At 39.5% G+C, this 21,596-nt stretch overlaps 1 protein-coding gene across 1 annotated transcript in view; it reads left to right on the top strand.

The window, feature by feature from the left end:
* LOC103269417 (tail-anchored protein insertion receptor WRB) overlaps positions 1–21,596 on the top strand; it is a 156,375-nt gene that overhangs the window by 87,138 nt on the left and 47,641 nt on the right. The window contains exon 4 of the mRNA XM_021717067.1: positions 7,780–7,965. Coding sequence (XP_021572742.1) covers positions 7,780–7,965 — 186 coding nt within the window. The remainder of the gene's footprint in view (positions 1–7,779; positions 7,966–21,596) is intronic.

Genomic DNA, 21,596 nt, shown 5'->3' with positions numbered 1-21,596 from the left:
GGAAGAGGTGAAACAAAACGACAGAAGCACTAAAAGGCATCAACATCGATGAGTTCAAAAACTGTTCTGAGCAGTGGAAAAAGCATCCTTTTTATATTTTTATATTTTTTATAGTAGGAGTCTTACTCTGTGGCCCAGGCTGGAGTGCAGTGGCACACTCACGGCCACTGCAGCCTCGACCTGTTGGGCTCAAACGATTCTTCCACTTCCAGCTTTCCAAGTAGCTGGAACCATAGGTATGCACCACCATGCCCAGCTAATTTTTTGATTTATTTTAGAGACGAGATCTTGCCACATTGCCCAGGCTGGTCTTGAACCCACAGACTCAGGCAATCCTCTCACCTCCACCTCCTAAAGTGCTGGGATTACAGGTGTGAGCCACTGTGCCGGACGAAAAAGCATTTCGATAGGTGTATTGCATCAAATGGAGAGTGCTTTCAAGGTGACTGAAATTTAAACATGTAAGAACAGATACACAATTTTTTATAAACATATTCCAGGGTTTTTTGGATCCCCCATCATAGCACTGAACACAATGCTCTGCATCCAAACTTAACCTACCTGCATACAGCTGCCTGTCTTTTCAGGTCTAACAAGTCAGCATGATCTTCCCTCCCATTCTCCATCTCTCTCTGTCTTACAGAAGAAGCATTAAGTCAGGACTTTTGGAAGTGCTTTTCATCTATTTGGAAACTGCAGAATAAAATCGAATCCTTTTCCCATCCCACCTCAAGTTCTGAGGCATGGTTGATAGTAATGGAAATAATGTTGATGAGGTAGCATGGACCTGGGCCAGCTGTCTCCCAGGCTGATTCGGGCTCCTGAGAGGGTATCTGAGAAGGATTTTGGAAGAAGGGCAAACAGGGGTTTGGATAGAATTAAGGAAGCTGCCTCCTGAATACTTAATTAAAAATAAAACTGCTCCGAATGAAGACATCTCTACTCTTTGAAATAGCAGAGTTATCTCTGAAAAGATCCAAAGGAGTAAGAACTTTATTTAGTTTATTTATTTCTTATTTTTTGAGATAGGGTCTCATTCCATTGCCCAGGCTGGAGTGCAGTGGCATGGATCATGGCTCACGGCAGCCTCGATCTCCAGGGCTCAGGTGAACCTTTTGCCTCAGGCCCCTCAGTAGCTGGGACTAAAGGCGCATGCTACCACGCCAGGACTTCTTTTTATTTTCTTTTTTTTTTTTTACAGACAAGATCTTGCTATGCTGCACAGGCTGGTCTTACACTCCTGGGCTCAGTCAGTCCTTCCATCTTGGCCTCCTGAAGTGCTGGGATTATAGGCGTGAGCCACCGTGCCCAGCTGGGAGTAAGAACTTTATAAAATGGTACAAATAAGCCGGGCTCAGTGGCTCAGCCTGTAATCCTGCACTTTGGGAGGCCGAGGTGAGTGGATTGCCTGAGCCCGCGGGTTCGAGACCTGCCTGGACAACTTGGCGAGACCTCATCTCTACAATAAATCAAAAAATCAGCTGGGCGTGGTAGCACACTCCTGTAGTTCCAGCTACTTGGAAGGCTGAGGTGGAAGGATCGCCCAAACCCAGCAGGCCGAGGCTGTGGTGACCATGAGCGTGCCACTGCACTCCAGTCTGGGTGACAGAGTGAGACTCCAGCTCAAAAAAAAAAAAAAATAGTACAAATAATTATGGAGAAGTTGGAAAAGATGTCTACAAAATGTGATTAATTGAAACTTAACTTGTCATCAGATGTGATAGAATTTTGTAATATAAAACAATTCAGTCATGAAGTGGTGGGGTTTGGAGTAGTTTCCATGTGGAGGGCAGAAGGTTGGGCAACTGCAGCACAGCTGAAGAAGGCAGTCATTTGGGTGGGAAAAGATGCCACTCTGCCTCAGGGATCTCACAGGTGTGACACTTGGGAATTGCAGAACCCTTATGCCAGATGTTTAAGGGAAACTTCATCTTTCCACTCCTTTCTGTATAATTTTTTTTCCTTGCTTGCCCCAAACTGAAATGCATCTGTTGGCCTGAGGCTTGCTGGCTGCAAATGTTGTATTGTAGCTAGCAGAGCCTTTAATGTATTGATCTCATACTTTTAATCCTGTTATCCTTATACGTTGATGGTACAGGTGCTAATTCTTTTTAAATTTTTTTTTTTAAGTGCTGAGTTCTTGCTATGTTGCCCAGGCTGATCTCAAACCCCTGGGCTTAAGCGACTCTCCCTCCTCGGCCTCCCAAAATGCTGGGATTATAGACCTGAGCGAATGAACTTAGCCCAGGTGTTAATTAAAAAATTAAATGTGTGAGGCCGGGCTTGGTAGCTCAGCCTGTAATCCTGCACCTTGGGAGGCTGAGGTGAGTGGATTGCCTGAGCCCGCGGGTTCGAGACCTGCTCGGGCAACTTGGCAAGACCATCTCGACAATAAATCAAAAAAAAAAAAAAAATTAAATGTGTGACTGCATGTATATATATGTGTATGTAATTTATAATTATTTATACAATTTTGTATATAATCTCTATATATTTGTTAATTAAAAATGTAAAATTATCTAATATTAATTTATGTTATATGTACTATATATAATCAAATCATCACCAAGGCCAAATTGTATATAAGTCTTATATTTGTATATAATTTATATATAATTTGGTTTTGGTGGTGACTTGATTTTTTTATACATTATATGGTTATATAAAACATAAACATCCAGTTGTGCCTTACTTTTATTTTTATTAAGAAGCACCCTGGCCAGGTGCAATTACTCATACCTATAATCCCAGCCCTTTGGGAGGCTGAGGTGAAAGGACTGCCTGAGCTCACAGGTTCGAGACCATCCTGGACAACTTGGCGAGACCTCATCCCTACAATAGGAAAAAAACAAAAAAATCAGCCCAGCATGGTAGTGTGTGCTTATAGTTCCAGCTACTTGGAAGGCTGAGGCAGAAGAATCACCTGAACCCAGCAGGTCAAGGCTGCGATGGCCGTGAGCATGCCAGCACTCCAGCCTGGGTGAGGGAATGAGACTCCAACTCAAAAAAAAAAAAAAAAAAAAAGAAAAACAAACAAAAAAACCTCGAAGGAAACACACACAAAAAACACCCACTACATGAGTCATTTATTTTGGTGAGAATGAATAAAATAAATTTTTTTTGCTATATAAATCTCTAAGAAAGGATTTGAGTTTAATTAAAGATGGTTTGAATCTAGGTGTTAGTTTTGGGACAGGCATGTACCTTGTGCAGCATATGTTTGGAACCTTCAAAGTCTAGTCTTTCTAATAATCAAATTATGTGAAAATGACAGAGGGCCCTTGTGCTTTATAAAACATTTTTAATGATTTGGCTTGTTTTCATTATGAAACAATATTTTATTTTTGGTTGACTTAAAAAAATTCAAGTATTTTTATGTCAAACAAAATACTTTACATTTTAATTTTACTCTTTAAAATGACCATACTTTGGCTTCTTTATCATCTTTGCTGTATTCTATGTATATATTGTAAAAATTTGTCCTGTATTTTTTTTTCACCCAAGTAAGCAGTTTAAGAATCTATTTGTAGGCCAGGTGTGGTGACTCATGCCTATAATCCCAGCACTTTGGGAGGCCAAGGCGAGAGGATTTCCTGAGCCCACGGGTTCAAGACCAGCCTGGGCAACTTGGCGAGACCTCATCTCTACAATAAATCAAAAATTAACCAGGCATAGTGGTGTGTGCCTGTAGTTCCAGCTACTTGGAAGGCTGAGGCAGAAGGATCTCCTGAGTCCAGCAGGTTGAAGCTGTGGTGGCCGTGAGCATGCCACTGCACTCTAACTTGGGTGACAAAGTGAGACTCCAACTCCAAAAAAAAACCAAACAAAAAACTATTCATATGAAGGAGTTGGCAACACTGTCTTGTGCAGAATAGAGTCCACAAAGAGCTGATGATTGATTATTTGATTGATTATACTTGCTGGAAGTTTCTTCCTGAGGTTCCTAAAATGGGGTCCATAGAGTCTGATGTAGCTTGTTTCCCAGTGTTTAGAAAAGATGGCGGATCCCCACCTATCACCATACCGAAAAATCAACTCAAAATGGATCAAAGACCTAAATGTAAAACCTCAGACTGTAAGAATCCTAGAAGAAAATATAGGAAACACTCTTATGGAAATTGGAATAGGCAACCAATTCCTGACCAACTCCCCAAAAGCGAAATCCATAAAAGACAAGACAGACAAGTGGGACCTCATCTAACTGAAAAGCTTCTGCAAAGCAAAATAAACCATCAAGATAGTGGGGAGACAGCCCATGGAATGGGAAACAATATTTGCCAACTATAAATCTGGCAAAATCCTGACATCCAGGATCTACAAGGAACTCAAATGTGCCAAAAGGAGAAACAAACAACCCTATTAAAAAATGGGCAAAAGATATGAATAGACACTTCTCAGAAGAAGACATTCGAGCAGCCAACAGATACATGAAAATATGCTCAGCCTCACTAATCACCAAAGAAATGCAAATTAAAACCACACTGAGGCCGGGTGCAGTGGCTCAAAGCCTGCAATCCCAGCACTTTGTTGGCTGAGGTGAGAGGATTGCCCGAGCCCACGGGTTTGAGAACAGCCTGGGCAGCTTGACAAGACCTCATCTCTACAATAAATCAAAAAAATTAGCCAGGGGAGGTAGCACTTGCCTGTAGTTTGGCATCTTGGAAGGCTGAGGAGGAAGGATCGCCTGAACCCAGCAGGTAGACGCTGGAGTGGCAGTGAGCATGCCACTGCACTCCAGCCTGGGCGACAGAGTAAGACTCCAACTAAAAAAAAAACCAAAACAACAACAACAACAACAAAACAAAACACTGAGATACTACCTAATGTCAGTCAGGAGTCAATAACTCAAAAAACAACAGATGCTGGAGAGGATGTGAGGGGAACACTTCTAAACTGTTGGTGGGAATGTAAACTCGTATAACCTCTGTGGAAACAGTGTGGTGATTTCTCAAAAATCTGAAAATCCACCTTCTATATGACCCAGGAACCCCCCTTCTGCGAATATACCCGGAGTAACTCAAGTCACTCTATAATAAAGGTATCTGCACATACATGGTTATTGCAGCATTATTCACAATGGCAAAAACATGGAACCAACTGTGCTGCCCATTGAAAATGGATTGGATAAAGAAAACGTGGTACATTTACATGATGGAATATTATGCAGCCATAAAGAAAAACAAAATTATAAACTCTGCAGCAACCTGGATGGAATTAGAGTCTCTAATACTCAGTGATTTATCAAAGAAACAAAGATCTGAGTACCACATGTACTCATTCAAAAGTGGACCCTGAACATTTATCATAATACTGTAAGAAAGGGTTTGGCAGTAGTGGGACACTGCCAGTGGGGGGTGGGGCACATAACATCAGTAAGGGTACCCACACCTTACATGTATGATGACCACGTGTGTACCTAACCCTGAATTGTACCCTGCATTTATAGAAATAAAAATAAAAACAGGCGTGCTGGCTCAAGTCTGTAATCCCAGCAGTTTGGAAGGCCAAAGCTAGAGGATTGTCTGAGCTCGGGGGTTCAAGACTAGCCTGCGCAACTTGGTGAGACCTTGTCTTTACAATGAATTAAAAAATAAGCTGGATATGGTAGCACGTGCCTGTAGTTCCAGCTACTTGGAAGGCTGAGACCGAAGGATCACCTAGCCCGCAGGTCAAGACTGCGGTGGCCATGAGTGTGCCACTGCACTGCAGCCTGGGCAACAAAGTGTGACTCTGACTCAAAAAAAAATAATAATAATTAAAAAAAAGAAAAGAAAAGATGGCACCACATATTTTCGGGAGTGAGTTTGTTGACTGAAGAGAGAAAAACGTTGCAATTATTTATGAGGAAGAAGTTCTAAACTTCAAGAACGGCCACACAGATAAGAAAGAATAATTGGTAGATACAGTCATTATATAAAACACAGGCAGAGAAAGGGCACTCAACCATTTTCTCTTCAGTGTGGCTAGCACTGCACTGTTAGAAAGGAGTCAAGTGTGAATAGGAAAGGAGAAATCTGTGGGAGCAAAGGATCATTTTATTTTTAATTTTTTTTAGAGATGAGATCTCACTTTTTTGCCTAGACTGGTCTCAGACTCCGGGGCTTAAGCATTCCTTCTACCTTGACCTCCCAAAGTGCTGAAATTACAGGTGTGAGCCATCATGCCCAGCCTCCCAAAGGGTTATTTGAACCATGTTACTGTTTCATCCATTAGCTTTTTCTAGCCTTTCCTTCTGCCCTTCCCTTCTGACAGTGTCCATGTGGGTGTTTCAATTTCCTATAATATTTCTAAAGCTACTTTTAGTTCAGTGTGACTCATACTCTTATTTTCATAACTTTGAATGAGATGCATTTTAGCATAGATATGCCTGGTATTTGAATTTCATAGTAAATTATCTTTTTTTCTTCTTTCTCTTTTCTCAATCAGATCTCCTCTATTACTGATTCTTGTTTACTTTTTGACCATTAAAGATTTGCAAAAAATAAAAGTATTTTGAAGACCACAAATAAAAGATGAGAGCATCTCTATTCCAATTAGATTGTGTTAGAGGACAAAATTACGACAAATCTAGTTTTGTAGATCTTAACTGACTTTTATTTGTGATTCTAGAATCTGGCAGCAGTCCAGATTTAAAAAAAACCAAAAACGAATTCAGAATGTTCCGCCCACCACATGTGCAGGTTATATTTATAGTCAGAGGAAAGGAAGTGACATACAGAAAAAGGAGGTGAGATACAAAGACAGCTAGATTGATATAACTTGATGTTTGCCTGTGATTGGCTGAAGCTCGGATGCTTGACTGGCTGAGTGAGACTCAGCTATTGTTATAAAGACAAATTTCCAAGTTAGATTTTTAGTTTGTTTATGTGTTAAGTTAGGTTGCAGTTCATACATAGAACTCCTATGGAGACTTCTAAAGCCCAACTTTAGTTTAACAATTGATTATATAATGATTTAACCATTAATGATATTAAAATTAAAATTTCTTTCTTCTTCTTTTTTTTTTTTAAGAGTCTCACTCTGTTGTCCAGGCTGGAGTGCAGTGACACAATTACTGCTCAGTGCGGTCTCCAAATTCTGGTCTCAAGCAGTCCTCTCTCCTCAGCCTCCCAAGTAGCTAGGACTACAGGCATGCTTTGCCATGCCGGGCTAATTTTTTTATTTTTTATTTTGTAGAGATGAAGTCTTGCTCTGTTGCCTAGGCTGGTCTTGAAATCCTGGGCTCAAGTGATTCTTTGCCTTGGCCTCCCCAAATACCAAAATTACAGGCATGAACTACCATGCCTGGTGATATTAAAATTTTTAGATTTTAAGTAGTCACTCTATTGATCCTTTTTTTTCCCCAAGTTTGGGTCTCACTCTGTCACTTAGGTTGGAGTGCAGTGGCACAATCATGGCTCACTGCAACCTTGACCTCCTGGATTCAAGTGAAACTTCTACTTCAGTCTCCCAAGTAGTTGGGACTACAGGCCCACACCTGGCTAAATTTTTGATTTTTTTGTACAGATGAGGTCTCCCATGTGTTGCCCAGGCTAGTCTTGAACTCCTGGGCTCAAGTGATCCTTCTTTCTTGGCTGCCCAACGTGCTGGCATACTGTGCTCAGCCTCACCGATCCCTTAAAATGAAAAGGTGTGATGTTCTTGTTTTTGTTGTTAGAATACTTTTAACAATTATTTGTATTGTATCATATAGCAGAGAAAGGATTTAACTTATGTAAATGTAAGCAGAAATTTTTTTCAAAAATAGCCTAACGATTATCTTTCTCTACTCTTGACCAGATTAGGAAGAAACAGCAAGAAGTGGTGGGCTTTTTAGAAGCTAATAAAATTGACTTTAAGGAATTAGATATTGCTGGAGATGAAGACAATAGGAAATGGATGAGAGAGAATGTTCCTGGAGAGAAAAAACCTCAAAATGGGATTCCTTTGCCTCCCCAGATCTTCAACGAAGAGCAGTATTGTGGGGTGAGTGTTTGGTTTCACTGGGAACCCTTCTATGTACATGTTTATCTGAAATTGTATAAAGAAGATTAATTTTGAGATAGTATTTGAAATTGTTTACAACTGTCAGGTCATGATCTATTCCTACCAATTAATACCTAGATGGTAGACCCATCATGAATAATCAATATTTAAGATTTAGAAAATGATGGGAAGAATAACATGATAATTCAGAAGTTTTGGGGATAATTTTGGGTTCCTTATTTTATTTTTGAAGAATTGAGGTCATGTGTTCAAACAAAATACATATTTCATGAGAAAGGAATTCTATTCAACCTTGCAGTGTGCACACACATGCCCCACAAAGCCACATGGTAAGTTTTCACTTTTTTTTTTTTTTTTTTTGAGTTGGAGTCTCCCTCTGTCACCCAGACTGGAGTGCAGTGGCTGCTCCCGGCCACCTCAGCCTCGACCTTCTGGGCTCTAGCGATCCTTCTGCCTCAGCCTTCCAAGGAGCTGGAACTACAGGTGCGCGCTACCACGCCCGGCTGATTTTTTGATTTATTGTAGAGATGAGATCTCGCCAAGTTGCCCAGGCAGGTCTCGAACCCGCGGGCTCAGGCAATCCACTTTCCTCAGCCTCCCAAAGAAGCGGGATTACAGGCTGAGCCACTGAGCCTGGCTAGTTTTCACTTTTATAAAGATTGGTTTGAGCTAGGTGTGGTGGTTCACAACTGTAATTCTAGCATTTTGGGAGGCAAAGGTAGGAGGATTGCTTGAGGTCAGGAGTTTGATACCAGCCTGGCAACATAGCAAGATCTTCACACACAAAAAAGAAAAACATTAGCCAGGTGGTACGCATCTGTGGTCCTAGTTCTTGGGAAGCTCAGGTAGGAGGATCACTTGAGGCTAGGAGTTTGAGGCTGCAGTGAGCTATGATCATGCCACTGCACTCTAGCCTGGGTAACAGAGGAAGATTGTCTCTAAAATTAAAAAAAAAAAAGATTGATTTGCAGAAGTCAAGTCTTACCATAGATGCAAGATAAATTTGTGTAAATGTATCTAATTTAAAAACTATTCTGGATCTTTTGATTATAACGGCAATTTTATTTCATATATTAATAGCTCTTTTCACCATAAGATCACTTTTTCAGAGTTTTCAGATTGTATTTAATAAATCAAATTGTTGAAAAGAATCATTTTTTTAAAAAGGTCTTTAGAACATGAGAACTGGAAATTGATTTATGGATCATCTAAGCCATCTAGGTTATTTCTCAGATTTGGAATGGGGGTTCTGGGAAATACAGGGAGTTGTCAGTGCTGTGGTGCTTCTGGCTGCTCAAACCAAGTGGAGGAATCTCAGCTAAGCTCTTTCCTTCTTGCTACTCAGAACTGCTAGTTCTTTGGTTTAGATTTTCTTTATTGTTATGTTTTTTTAATCTGAAGCAGCTGTCATCAAAACTGTAATCTGGAGGACAAATCTCGCCACTTTTTTTTTCTAATTTTATTTTATTTTAGAGTCACCACTGTTTTAATAAATAAAGTTTTACTGGAACACATCTACACCAATTCATGTACTGTACTGCCTGTGGTTGGTTTCGCACCATGGCTGACTGGAGTAGTTGCAGCAGATTGTAGGCCCCACAAAGCCAAAAATATTTATGATCTGCTCTTTTGCAGAAAAGTTTGCAGTTTGAAGCATGAATTATTTAGTTGTTGGAGGCTTGTATTAGTTTCTTAGGGCTGTTGTAACGAAGTACCACACACTCGGTGGCTTAAAACAACAGAGATGTATTCTCTCACATCTCTGGAGCCTGGAAGCTTGAAATCTAGATGTTGGTGCAAGGCTGGTTGGCCCTGAGGAAGGATCTGTTCCATGCCTTTCTCCTAGCTTCTAAAGTTTGCCGGCCATCTTTGGCACTCCTTGGCTTGAAGAAGACGCATCGCCCCAGTCTCTGGCCCCAGATTCACATGGTGTTCTCTCCCTGTGTGTCTCTCTGTCTGCACTTGGCCTTCCTACAAGGACAACACTCATTGAAGTACGGCTCACCCTAATCCAATATGGCCCCATCTTAACGATTGCATCTGCAAATATCCTATTTCCAAATAAGGTCACTTTCTTATTTATTTTATTTTAGAGTCCTAGAGTACAAGTGGGGATTTGCTGCGTGAGTAGGTTGCACGCAGGTGAAGTTTGGACTTCTAGCTGACCCTTTCTCCCCCTGATAGTGGACCAGGTACCCAGTGAGTTGCTGTGTGCCTTCCCGCCCTTCTCCCCTAGTAGTGACCAGTGTCTGCTGATCCCACCCAGTAAGGTCACTTTCTGAGGCTCCAGATGGACACGGATTTGTGGGGGGGATACTGGCTGTACAAATTTTCATGGCTGTGTTAACATTCTTCAGAGATTTCGCTAAAAGTCCTGTGAATCAGTGGGAGTATTTTCAAACAATCTTAATGTGGTAACACATATTTAGAGGAACATATGGTCCAATTCAACTCTTCTGTGGATTTAACCTCAGACTTCCCAGAGTATAGACAGGACTTCCTCTGCGAGGAAAAGCCCTTCCTCCTACTGCTCCAGCTCCTGCCTTCCCTACACCCTCCCCTCCTTCCTCTACCTCTCCTGTTTCTAAGAATTGCTGCTCTTGTTGAATGAGAAAAGGGATAATGGGTTTTTTTTGGGGGGGGGTGTGACGGAGGGGAGTGGTGGTGTCACATTTTGCTTTTATTTTTTATACATTGTTTCTTTTAATAGTTGAATAATGAATACATGCACTCTCTGAAAAAAATGATTCAAAATGTTCTCAGTGAAAATTGTTCCTCACCCATTTCTACCCGCTGTCCCTTTAGCTACCTTTCCCTGAGCCAGGTTGGGACACCACATAGGACCCCATGCACAGGAGGGGTCTGTTCTTTGTTCAAAATTCTTCTGCTGCTGCCTTGACATTGTTAACAATTTTTGAACGAAGGGCCCCATATTTTCATTTTGCAATGGCTCTTGCAAATCTGTAGATAGTCCTACGCTCAGTCAATGCTGGCAATTTCTTGTTTGGCTTTCTAGAAACATTCTATGTAGATTTACAACGAAATATCACTTAAAAATTGGGAAAGTGTTATATATACACTTTGTTTTTTTTTTCACTTAATAACCACATCTCAGAGATCATAGCATAGCACTTAACTTTTATTTTAATGGCTGTAAATGTTCCATTGTATGTAACATAATTTTTTGGCTTAGTCCTTTAATGAAGACATTCAAGTTGTTTTCAGACTCTGACCATTACAAGCAATGAGGCAGGAATTGTCTTTGTACATACATATCTTTGTATCCAATATTAGTGTATGTATGTGTAGGATAAATATCTAGAATATATATGGTGTTAAAGTACATATGCATCTCATTATTTTTTTCAATTTTTAAACTGTAGAAACAAGGTCTCACTATGGTGCCCAGGCTAGTCTTGAACTCCTGGCCTCAAGCAATCCTCCTGCCTTGACCTCCCAAAATGCTGGGATTACAGGTGTGAGCCACCATGCCTGGCTACATCTCACATTTTGATAGATATCAGCAAATGGCCCTCTGTTGCAGTTGTACCAACTTATACTTCTATCAGTCAAGTTTGAGAGTGGCTAGTTCCCTGTGACTTGGACAACACTGTGCCTAGCATATTTTTGTATCTTTGCCCATGTATTAGATGAAACATGAATTCTCATTTCTTTGATTTAGATTTCTTTCTCTGAGTAAAGCCGAACATGTTTTCAAACTATGCTTATAAGTTTTCTGTCTTATTTCTATGACTTGTCAGCACTTATTATTTGCCATTTTTCTATTGAGTTAATGGTGTTGTTTACTGGTTTGTGAGTCTTTACATATGAAGGAAAGTATCTGTTTGACTACATAGATGTTGCAAATATTTTCCCATATTTCTTATGTGTCTGTTGACTTTTAAAAGGAATTTTTTTTAACAATGCAAAACTTTACAAGTTTTTGTATAGACATATTTATTAATTGTTTCTCTTTATGTTTCCTGCATTCTGAATCTTGTTTAGAAAAGTTTTTTGCACTTGAAGATTGTCAAAGGGATAATCTCATGTTTTCTTCTAGTACTTTTCCAGGACAAGTAGAATTTTTATTTTATTCTATTTTTTATCAAAATTTTTTTTAGAGACAAGATCTCACTCTATCTCCTAGGCTAAAGTGCAGTGGCATGATCATAACTCACTACAGCCTTTTTCTCCTGGGTTCAAGTGATTCTCCTGCCTCAGTCCCCCTAGTGACTGGGACTATTGGCACATGCCACCATGCCTGGCTATGTTTTGTATTTTTTTGCAGAGATAAGAAAGGTCTCACTATGTTGCCCACGCTGGTCTCGGACTCCTGGGCTCAAGTGATCCTTCTACTTTTGCCTCCCAAAGTGCTCTGGGATTACAGGTGTGAGTCACCATGCCTGCCCAAAAATATAATTTTAAATATCTTATATTTGCTTATTTTAATCATTCTTTTAAATTTAGGCAAGTTTCTGTAGAAACAATTGAAGTATATATATTTCTACCTATGTTAAATCCTAGGATAAAAGTACTGCAGTTATTTTCTGCTGTACAAATAAAATCTCAGAGACATCGCAACTCATTTTACTCTGACCTATCCTTTTTTTTCTTTATAATTTTTATAATTGTGGAGGAGAAAGAAAAGTTTTCCCGAATAATAGATCTTATTTTAAAGATATATTTTTCTATTATAGATATGGATCTAATGAAATGATTATACAAATTATTTTATGTTTAACCATTTTTAATTATTTTCAGTTTTGTCTTCAGAGAGGTATTAGTTTATCTTATGAGAAGTTTTGCTTAATTTGCTTTTCTGCAATGTATAGATGCACTTAACAAAAGTGCATTCATGAAACAGGGCTTTGTTTCCAGAAAGTAGATGAAAATGATTATTTGCATTGTAGGTTCAAATTTTAAAAAGACTCAAAAGTTCCAAAGGATATGTCAGGTTTAAAATGGCATAAATCGCCTGGCTCTGTGGCTCAACCTGTAATCCCGCACCTTTGGGAGGCTGAGGTGAGTGGATTGCCTGAGCCTGCGGGTTCGAGACCCGCCTGGGCAGCGAGACCTCATCTCTACAATAAATCAAAAAATCAGCCGGGCGTGGTAGCACATGCCTGTAATTCTGGCTGCTTGGAAGGCTGAGGTGTAAGGATCGCCGGAGCCCAGCAGGTCGAGGCTGCGGTGGCCGGGAGCAGCCACTGTACTCCAGTCCGGGCGACAGAGTGAGACTCCAACTCAAATAAATAAATAAATAAATAAAATGGCATAAATCTGTACAGTCAGTCAATGTGTCTCTCTACATGATGAAAACGTATACAACTATTACGTAAGTTGCCTCACTGGTTTCTGGGGATTCTTGAATGTCAACCATGTACCATACCTGATGATGGCAGCAGGTGGAAGGAAACCTCAGAGACAAGCAGTAGGTTCCTCTGCACCAGGGCAGTGAGGGGAGTGGATGTCAGGGGTAGTCCTCAGCACCATCATGCCCTGCCAGTTTGAGCTCCTGCTGTTCTATGCAGCACAGATGAAGATATCCTGAAAGCCACAGTGAACAACTGTCAGTCAGAGAAAGGAGACACCAGACAGAAAGCCAGACACAGTTAAGGCCAGACTACCCGCCTGGCAGAGGAATGTGAACTCAAAGTAGAAGACATATCTGTCGATGACAAGTTGGAATCTATGCACTTTCACCCAGGTAAGGGCTGGGGTGCTGACTGGGACTGAGGCAACCAGGCATGACTAAACACTACCACGGGAGACCTGAACCATTCAGCAGAGAAGCGAGTGTCTCTGGGTACTCAGGACTGTAAAGAGGGAAAGAAGGCAAATCCAGTTAGGGTAGGGAGAGAGCTTCTCAACACATTGATGTGACTGAACAAACTATTTATGTTCTTAAAATTTTGGAATCTTCCACATATAATAAGAAATATATAGTTTAAAAGAAGGATGATACAATGAACAGCCATGTATGCACCATCTAGTTTAAGTCCAGTATGGTATTACCAGAAATGTTTTATTTTAGTTTAATTTTGAGTCAGAGGTCTCACTCTGTCATCCAGGCTGGAGGGCAGTGGCATGATCCTAGGTCACCACAGTCTCGACCTTCTGGGCTTAGCCTATTCCCCCGCCTCAGCCTCTCAAGTAGCTGGGACTACAGGCCCACGCTGCTATACCTGGGTAATTTTTTGATTTTAATAAAGATGAGGTCTTGCTATGCTACACAGGCTGATCTCGAACTCCTGGGCTCAGGCAGTCCTTTTGCCTTGACTTCCCAAAGTGCTGGGATTACAGACGTGAGCCACTGTACCCAGCTTCTTTTATTTGTATATAATCTCTGTATTTTCTGCAATTTTTTTTTCTAATGTGCAAGAGCTTTTTACATGATGTAGACAATACTAATCTTTTGTTGATTATGTGTGTTGCAGATATCTTCTTTCAGTACCTAGTTTGTCTTTTTACTCGACTCTAATCTGAAATCAAAAATATATTCTCCTACACTGTCTTCTAAAATGTTTATAATTTTGCCTTCCCTTTTACTCTTTTAATAGACCTAAAATTAATGTTTTTTTGAGTGGTATGAGTTAGAGACATAATTGCAATAAAAAATGTGGATTACCAAGTGTGTCATCCTATTTGTTAAATAGTCTGTCCTTTCTCTACCTAGTTCCTGTGAAACTTGTCAGTTTTAAAATGGAGTCACTTGTGTTAAAAAAACCTCTGACAGGCCAAGCATGGTGGCTTATGCCTGTAATCCCAGCACTTTGGGAGGTAGAGGTGAGAGGATTGCCTGAGCCCAGGTGTTCGAGACCAAGAAAAATTAGCCTAGTTTGTGGTGTACCTCTGTAGTTCCAGCCGCTTGGAAGGCGGGAGGCAGAAGGATCGTCGGAGTCCAGCAGGTTGACGCTGGGGTGGTGGCCATGAGCATGCCACTGCACTCCAGTCTGGGTGACAGAGTGAGATTCCAACTCAAAAAAACCCCCAAAACACAAAAAACCTCTGAACTGGGAAAAGGTCATATCACACATATGCCTGACAGTAAAACTATCACAAAGATCCTGCAAAAATCACAGCCTTGCACAAAGGCCATCAAAGTCGTACACAAAAAATACTGTCAGGACATCTGTCCTATAACTGCCTGTCCAACCTCATAATGGTGTCATCCTTGTTATTGATCCTTGTAGCCAAGGATAATTATCTCAAAACAATTTTGTAATTCTCCTCATTTTTCCTTTAAAAACCTTTGAGTTCCTTTACCTTCCTGAATATGCATGTAGTTTACTCTGGCATGTGTATTCCCATTGCGATGCTCTATTCATACATAAATGTTGGTTTCTTTTGGAGAATTTGTCTCTGTTGTTTAGTCTGACATTGCAATACCAGCTCTGTCATAATCATTGGTGTTATGTGTGTGGGTCTATTTCTGGACTTTATGTCTGTTTGTCTCTCTAATGCTGCACTGTTTTTATGATCACAGCTTTATAATGAGACTTCATTTACATTTTCTGTTTTTTCTTGGTTATTCTTGGCCCTTTGCCCTTTCAGTTTAAATTAATTATCTTGTTTGGTTCTACAAAAATTCCAGTCGAAACTTTGATTGAAAAATTATTGAGTCTATAGAACAATTTGGAAAAAATGATATTAAATATATCATTAAGTATCTTAAATAGATACTTTTAAATAGAGCTGTCCAATCCGGGGATATGTCTGTAGCATTATTTATTTAGGTCTTCGCTAGTGTTTAAATTTTCTCTATACATATTTTGGCATTTTCTTTTGGAGGCACGTCACCACTTTTTTCAAATTACATTTTCTTCCCGATTGCACTAATAAAAAAATAACATTTCCTATTAATATTTGTATTCAGCAACCTTTCTAAGCTTTTTTTTTTTGAGTCAGAGTCTCACTCTGTCGACGATGCTAGAGTGCAGTGGCATACTCACAGCCACCCCAGCCTCGATCTGCTAGGCTCAGACGATCCATCTGCCTCAGTCTTCCAAATAGCCGGAACGACAGGCATATGGCCACCATGCCTGGCTAATTTTTTTTTTACTTATTGTAGAGACGAAGTCTCATCAAGTTGCTCTAGCTGGTCTTGAAGCCCTGGGCTTAGGCAGTCCTCTTGCCTCTGCCTCTCAATGTGCTGGGATTACAGATGTGAGCTACCATGCCCAGTTTAAGCTATTAACTGTAATAAACTATTAATTGTAATAATTTATATATAAATTATTTTGCGAGCTATATAAAAATATACATATATAAATTATTTTAGGGCAGTTTTGTTTCTTTCTTTGTAATATCTCTCTGTCTTCTTTCCTTGAGCTACTGCACTGGTGAGGTCGTTTAGAACAACATTGAATAGAAATGGTAACCGATGTTTTTGTCTTATTTTTTGTTTTAAAGATAATGTTGTCAATATTTGTCTACTAGGTATGATATTGAATAAAGTTCTGCATAGTTTCCTTTTATCATGCTAGTTTTCTAGTTTTCTAAAACATTTTACAAATAATGAATAGATGTTCAATTTTATTGAAAGTTTTTTTTGTACCTATCAAGGTAAACAAATAATTTTGTTTCTTTTATCTGCAGATGTGGTAAATTATATTTATAAATGTTTTCTGCTGTTAATTTCTGGAAGAAATTGAACTTGGCTGCAACATATTAACTTTTGTATTTTTTTTTTTTGAGTCAAAGTCTCACTCTGCCACCCAGGCTGGAGTGCAGTGGCATGATCACAGCTTACCACAGTCTCAACTTTCAGGACTCAGGAGATCCTTCCGTCTCAACCTCCCAAGTAGCTGGGACTGCAGGTTCAGGCCACCATGCCTGGCTAATTTATTTAATTTTCTGTAGAGATGAGGTCTCGCTATGTTGCCTGGGCTGGTCTTGAACTCCTGGGATCAGGTGATCCTCCTGCCTTCGCCTCCCAAAGTGCCAGGATTACAGGTGTGAGCCATTGTGTCCAGCCTTAACTTTACATACATTGTTAGATTTGGTCTACTAATATTTTATTTAGAATTCTTTCTCTATGTGCATGAGAGAAATGGAATGAGATCATATTGTTCTTTTCTAATTTTGGTATGCTGAGTAGGTAGCCTGGCCTTGTTAAATCAGTCGGGTGAATGCCTCTTCTTTTTCTGTTCTTTGTGTGCCATTTATTGAAGTATTGCTTCTCTGCTCCAATCCCATCTGTCATTATCTGCCCTGATAACAGAGTTGGATTCTCAAGCATTTCTACTTTTCAATTGAGCACTGAGTCAATCTTTGTCAGTAGAGGATTCTGGAGGGACATTTCAGGAGGAAGGGACTTTCCCTCCTTGTGTTTTTTGCTTCTTCTTCCTCCTAACATGTGATGACAGCAATTGTGTGTGTGATATCCTGTGGTACTCCACTTCCATCACATACTCAGAGCATAAATTTAGTGAGTTTGCAGCTGTAGCACCAACCAGGTAACCTCGCCATGGTCACTGCACACCCCAGGCTTCCCATCACCTGACCAGTAAATGGACTCCCAAAGCCCTGACTTCCACTGTGTGCTAGCACACCAGCCTTGATCCACCTGTACCCCAGAACAGTGTTTTCTGTTTGCCCAGAATGTCTTAGGACCAGCTTTGGCTAAGGACAACCCAGTATATTTCTCCACCATCATCTAGGCTGTAACATACCTTCTCCTGTGAGGTCTGAATCCTAGACTTGGGAAAAGGTCTCCCCTCTTAAATTTATTTTCTCCTTAGATAGTCTCCTGTGACATAGGGTATTTCTTAGTATTCTCTTTACTCCTTTATAGTTACTTTCCTATTATAGTTAATAGTCTTCATATTAAAATTTTCTTGTTTAAATTACTGTATGATTTTCATCTCCTAATTAGACTCTAATTAGTATACCTTGGAAGAGTTTGTATGAGGATTGGAATGGTCTCTAACTAGAAAGAGTGCTGGAGTTTATCTGTGAAACTCACTGGGCTTGGTGTCTTCTCTGTGAAAATAATTTCAATTTCTTTAATGAATGGAATTATGGAAGTTCCTTAATGCAGGACTATTTTGGCTTTCTATTTCTTCTAAAGTTGGTTTCCATAAATTCTGTTTCTAGGAATTCTAAGATGTTGACTTCATCTCCATTTTAAGATTTTTATTTCTAATTTTTTAAACAGTTACTCTGTTACCCAGGCTGGAGTGCAGTAGTACAGTAACAATTCACTGTAGTTTTGAACTCATTTTAAAATCTAGTATAACTTTTTTTTTTTCAAAATTGAGAGGAATGTACAAACATTCCCATGTATTCCCTGCACCTACACAATCTTCTTCATTATAAACCTCCCCAAAACTTTTTTTTATTAGAAAGTATAATTTATTTAGAAAGTAAATGGGAGAGAGAGGAGACAGAGAGATTCACTCCCCAAGGTAGGGAAGGGGACAAAGCTAAGAAACATGGCAGCAGTAACTCAGAGAGCTACGTGGCTACACCAGAGTTTAGTAAGGCAATGGTCCCAAAGTTTTAAAAAATATATTCTTATTATCTGTTGAAACTATGTGTTCCTGTTCTTGAGTCATTCCTAATATGCCTCTTTTGTGTCTTTTTTTCCTTGATTTATCTTGCTCATAGGATTTTTTTTGTTGTTGTATTTTGGCTTATTGACTCTTTCTGATCTCTGTATCTATGTGCCCAGTTTTTCTCCTGTTTAAGTTTCTGCTCTTGTCTTTATTTTTTTTTTCTTCTATACTCTTTAGCTTCTTTTTTCCCCTTCTAATCTTCAGTTAGATACTTAGCTCACTACCTTTTAACCTTTTTCTTTCTCTAATGTAAATATTTCAGGCTATAAATTTTTCACTGAGTATTGCTAACTCATTTAATATCTTTTGATATGCAATATTTTCCTTATTAAATTCTAAAACATTTATAGCATATAATACTTTTTTTGGACCTATGCATTGAAATGATGGAGACATATGGAGTTTCTTCTGTTTTATGTGCTGTTTTTTTCCCCCTCTATTGCAGTTTCTTTTTTTTTATCCTTTCTTGACCTCATTTTATTGACTAAAGTCTTATTTTCTAAGTTTATTTCTCCTTATTTATTTCAAGTAATCTATGATTTTAGTGGTTAACTTAGTTATTTTAACACCCATACTTAATCTTAATTAGGTAAAGATAATCAGTATTTTCACTCTTGTCCCAAACATTAACAGGACCTTTAGACACTTGAATCACTCTCCTTATTTACATGTGTTTAGTTTTTTAATATTCCAGTTTGTTGATCTCTTATCCCACTCCACAAATTAGACATTTCTATTTGTTGGTTTTAACTCAATGTCTGTTTAGATTAAGATTTACCCACATATTTACTATTATCTTTACTCATTATTCCTTCTTGACTCTCAGATATTCCATCTAGAATCATTTCCTTGTGCCTAAACAGATCCTATAATTTTTTAAAATGAGGGTCTCTTGGTGGTAAATTATCTAAATGTTTGTTTAAAAAAGACTTTTTCTAGATAAACCTTTATACTTGAAAAAGTAGTTTTACTGGGTCTGGAATTGTAGGTTGATGATAATTTTTTTCTAAACACATTGAAATTATTATTTTACTTTCTTCTGATTTCTATGTTGCTATTGAGAAGTCAGTTGTTATTTTAGTTACCATTCTTTTGTTGGAAAACTTCCTCCCTCCTTCCCTACTTCTCTCCTCTCCCTCTCTCTCTTCCTCCTCCTCCTCCTTCTCCTTCTCTCTTGCTTTGTGTTTTTAAATAATCTTCCTCTAGAAAGTGTCTAGGTTTAGAGTTATTTTTATTTATCTAGTTTAGGATTATTTATTGGCCTTCCTGAGACTAAGGATTGGTATCTTTCAACAGAAAATTATTAGCAGTTATGTGTTTGATTATAGCTTTTCTCCTATTATCTCTTTAGACCTTCTCACTCTGTCTTCATATAATGGTATTTCTTCCAATATTTTCATCTCTTTTTTTCTCTCCAAAATATTTCTTTGATTGCATTTTCCAGTTAGCTAATTTTCTCTTCAGGTGTGTGTCTTTTTAACTCCCCATATTGGGTTTTATTATTTGGTTATTATATGTCTTCATTTTTGAGTTCTTTTTGGTTCTTTCCCAAATTTGCTTGATTTTTCTCTCTAGTTTTTTCTTTTTGAATTGGAGTCTCACTCTGTTGCCCAGGCTGGTGTGCAGTAGCATGCTCATGGCCACCACAGTCTCGACCTGCTGGGCTCAGGTGATCCTTTCATTTCAGCCTTCCAAGTAGCTGAAACTGTAGGCATGCGCCACCATGCCTGGCTATAGTTTCTTATTTATTGTGTTTTCAAGCTTCTCTTTTATTTTATAAACATATTAGATGTAGTCTTTTTTTTTTTGAGTTGGAGTCTCACTCTGATGCCCAGGATGGACTACAGTGGCACACTCACGGCCACCCCAGCGTCAATCTCCTGGGCTCTGGTGATCCTTCTGCCTCAGCTTTCCAAGTAGCCAGAACTACAGGCACGCGCTACCATACCCAGTTATTTTTTTATTTATTGTAGAGTCGAGGTCTCGCCAGGTTGCCCAGGCTGGTCTCGAACCTGTTGGCTCAGGCAATCCACTCTCCTTGGCCTCCCAAAGTGCTGGGATTACAGGCTGAGTCACTGAGCCCAGCCTAAATGTAGCCATTTTATATTCTCTGCCTGATAATTCCAATATCTGATTCTGACTTCTGTTATTTTTGCTGGCTCATAGTCATGTTGTCTTTTTATTCCCTCATTTATTTTGTGACATTTGACTCTGAACTGCTCATTTTTTTTTTTTTTTTTTTTTGAGTTGGAGTCTCACTCGGTCGCCCAGACTAAAGTGCAGTGGCCGCTCCCTGCCACCGCAGCCTCGCCTGCTGGGCTCCGGTGATCCTTCTGCCTCAGCCTTCCGAGAAGCCGGAATTACAGGCATGCGCTACCATGCCTGGCTGATTTTTTTGATTTATTGTAGAGATGAGGTCTCGCTGCCCAGGCGGGTCTCGAACCCGTGGGCTCAGGCAATCTACTCACCTCAGTCTCCCAAAGGCGCGAGATTACAGGCTGAGCCACTGAGCCCAGCTGAACTGCTCATTTTTAAAAACTTTATTTGTAGATATTTTAGTCTAATTTGTGCTGCTATAATAGAATACCACAGATTGGGTAATTTATAAACTACAGACATTTATTAAGCCTGTGGTTCTGGAGACCGGGAAGTACAAGATTAAGATCAAGGGGGTGCATCTGGTGTGGGTCTTCTTGCTGTGTCACAACATGGCTGACAGTATCAGAAAAGGAGAGATCAAACTCACAGCCTAAAGCATTTTAATAACTGGTATTAGCCAATTTCACTGTGAAACCTTCATGATCTAAGCACCTCCCATTAGGCCCTACCTCCCAACACTGTTGCATTGGGATTAAGTATCTGATACAAGCTTTTAGAGGGCCACATTCATGCCATAACACTGAATATTCTTTGAGGCCTGGAATTTGTTTCTGCTAGTTTCCTGAGAGCTGTGTAAAACTCAGAAACATTTTAAATTAAGTTAATATTTCCCTTTAAGATTTTTGGAACCACACATGGCATGAGCATTTGGACCACAGATTCTCATAAATT

This window comes from Carlito syrichta, unplaced genomic scaffold (assembly GCF_000164805.1).
Source record: "Carlito syrichta isolate Samal-C Ts95f unplaced genomic scaffold, Tarsius_syrichta-2.0.1 Scaffold309259, whole genome shotgun sequence".
Taxonomy (NCBI): Eukaryota; Metazoa; Chordata; class Mammalia; order Primates; family Tarsiidae; genus Carlito; species Carlito syrichta.
This window is presented reverse-complemented; position numbering and strand designations above follow the sequence as displayed.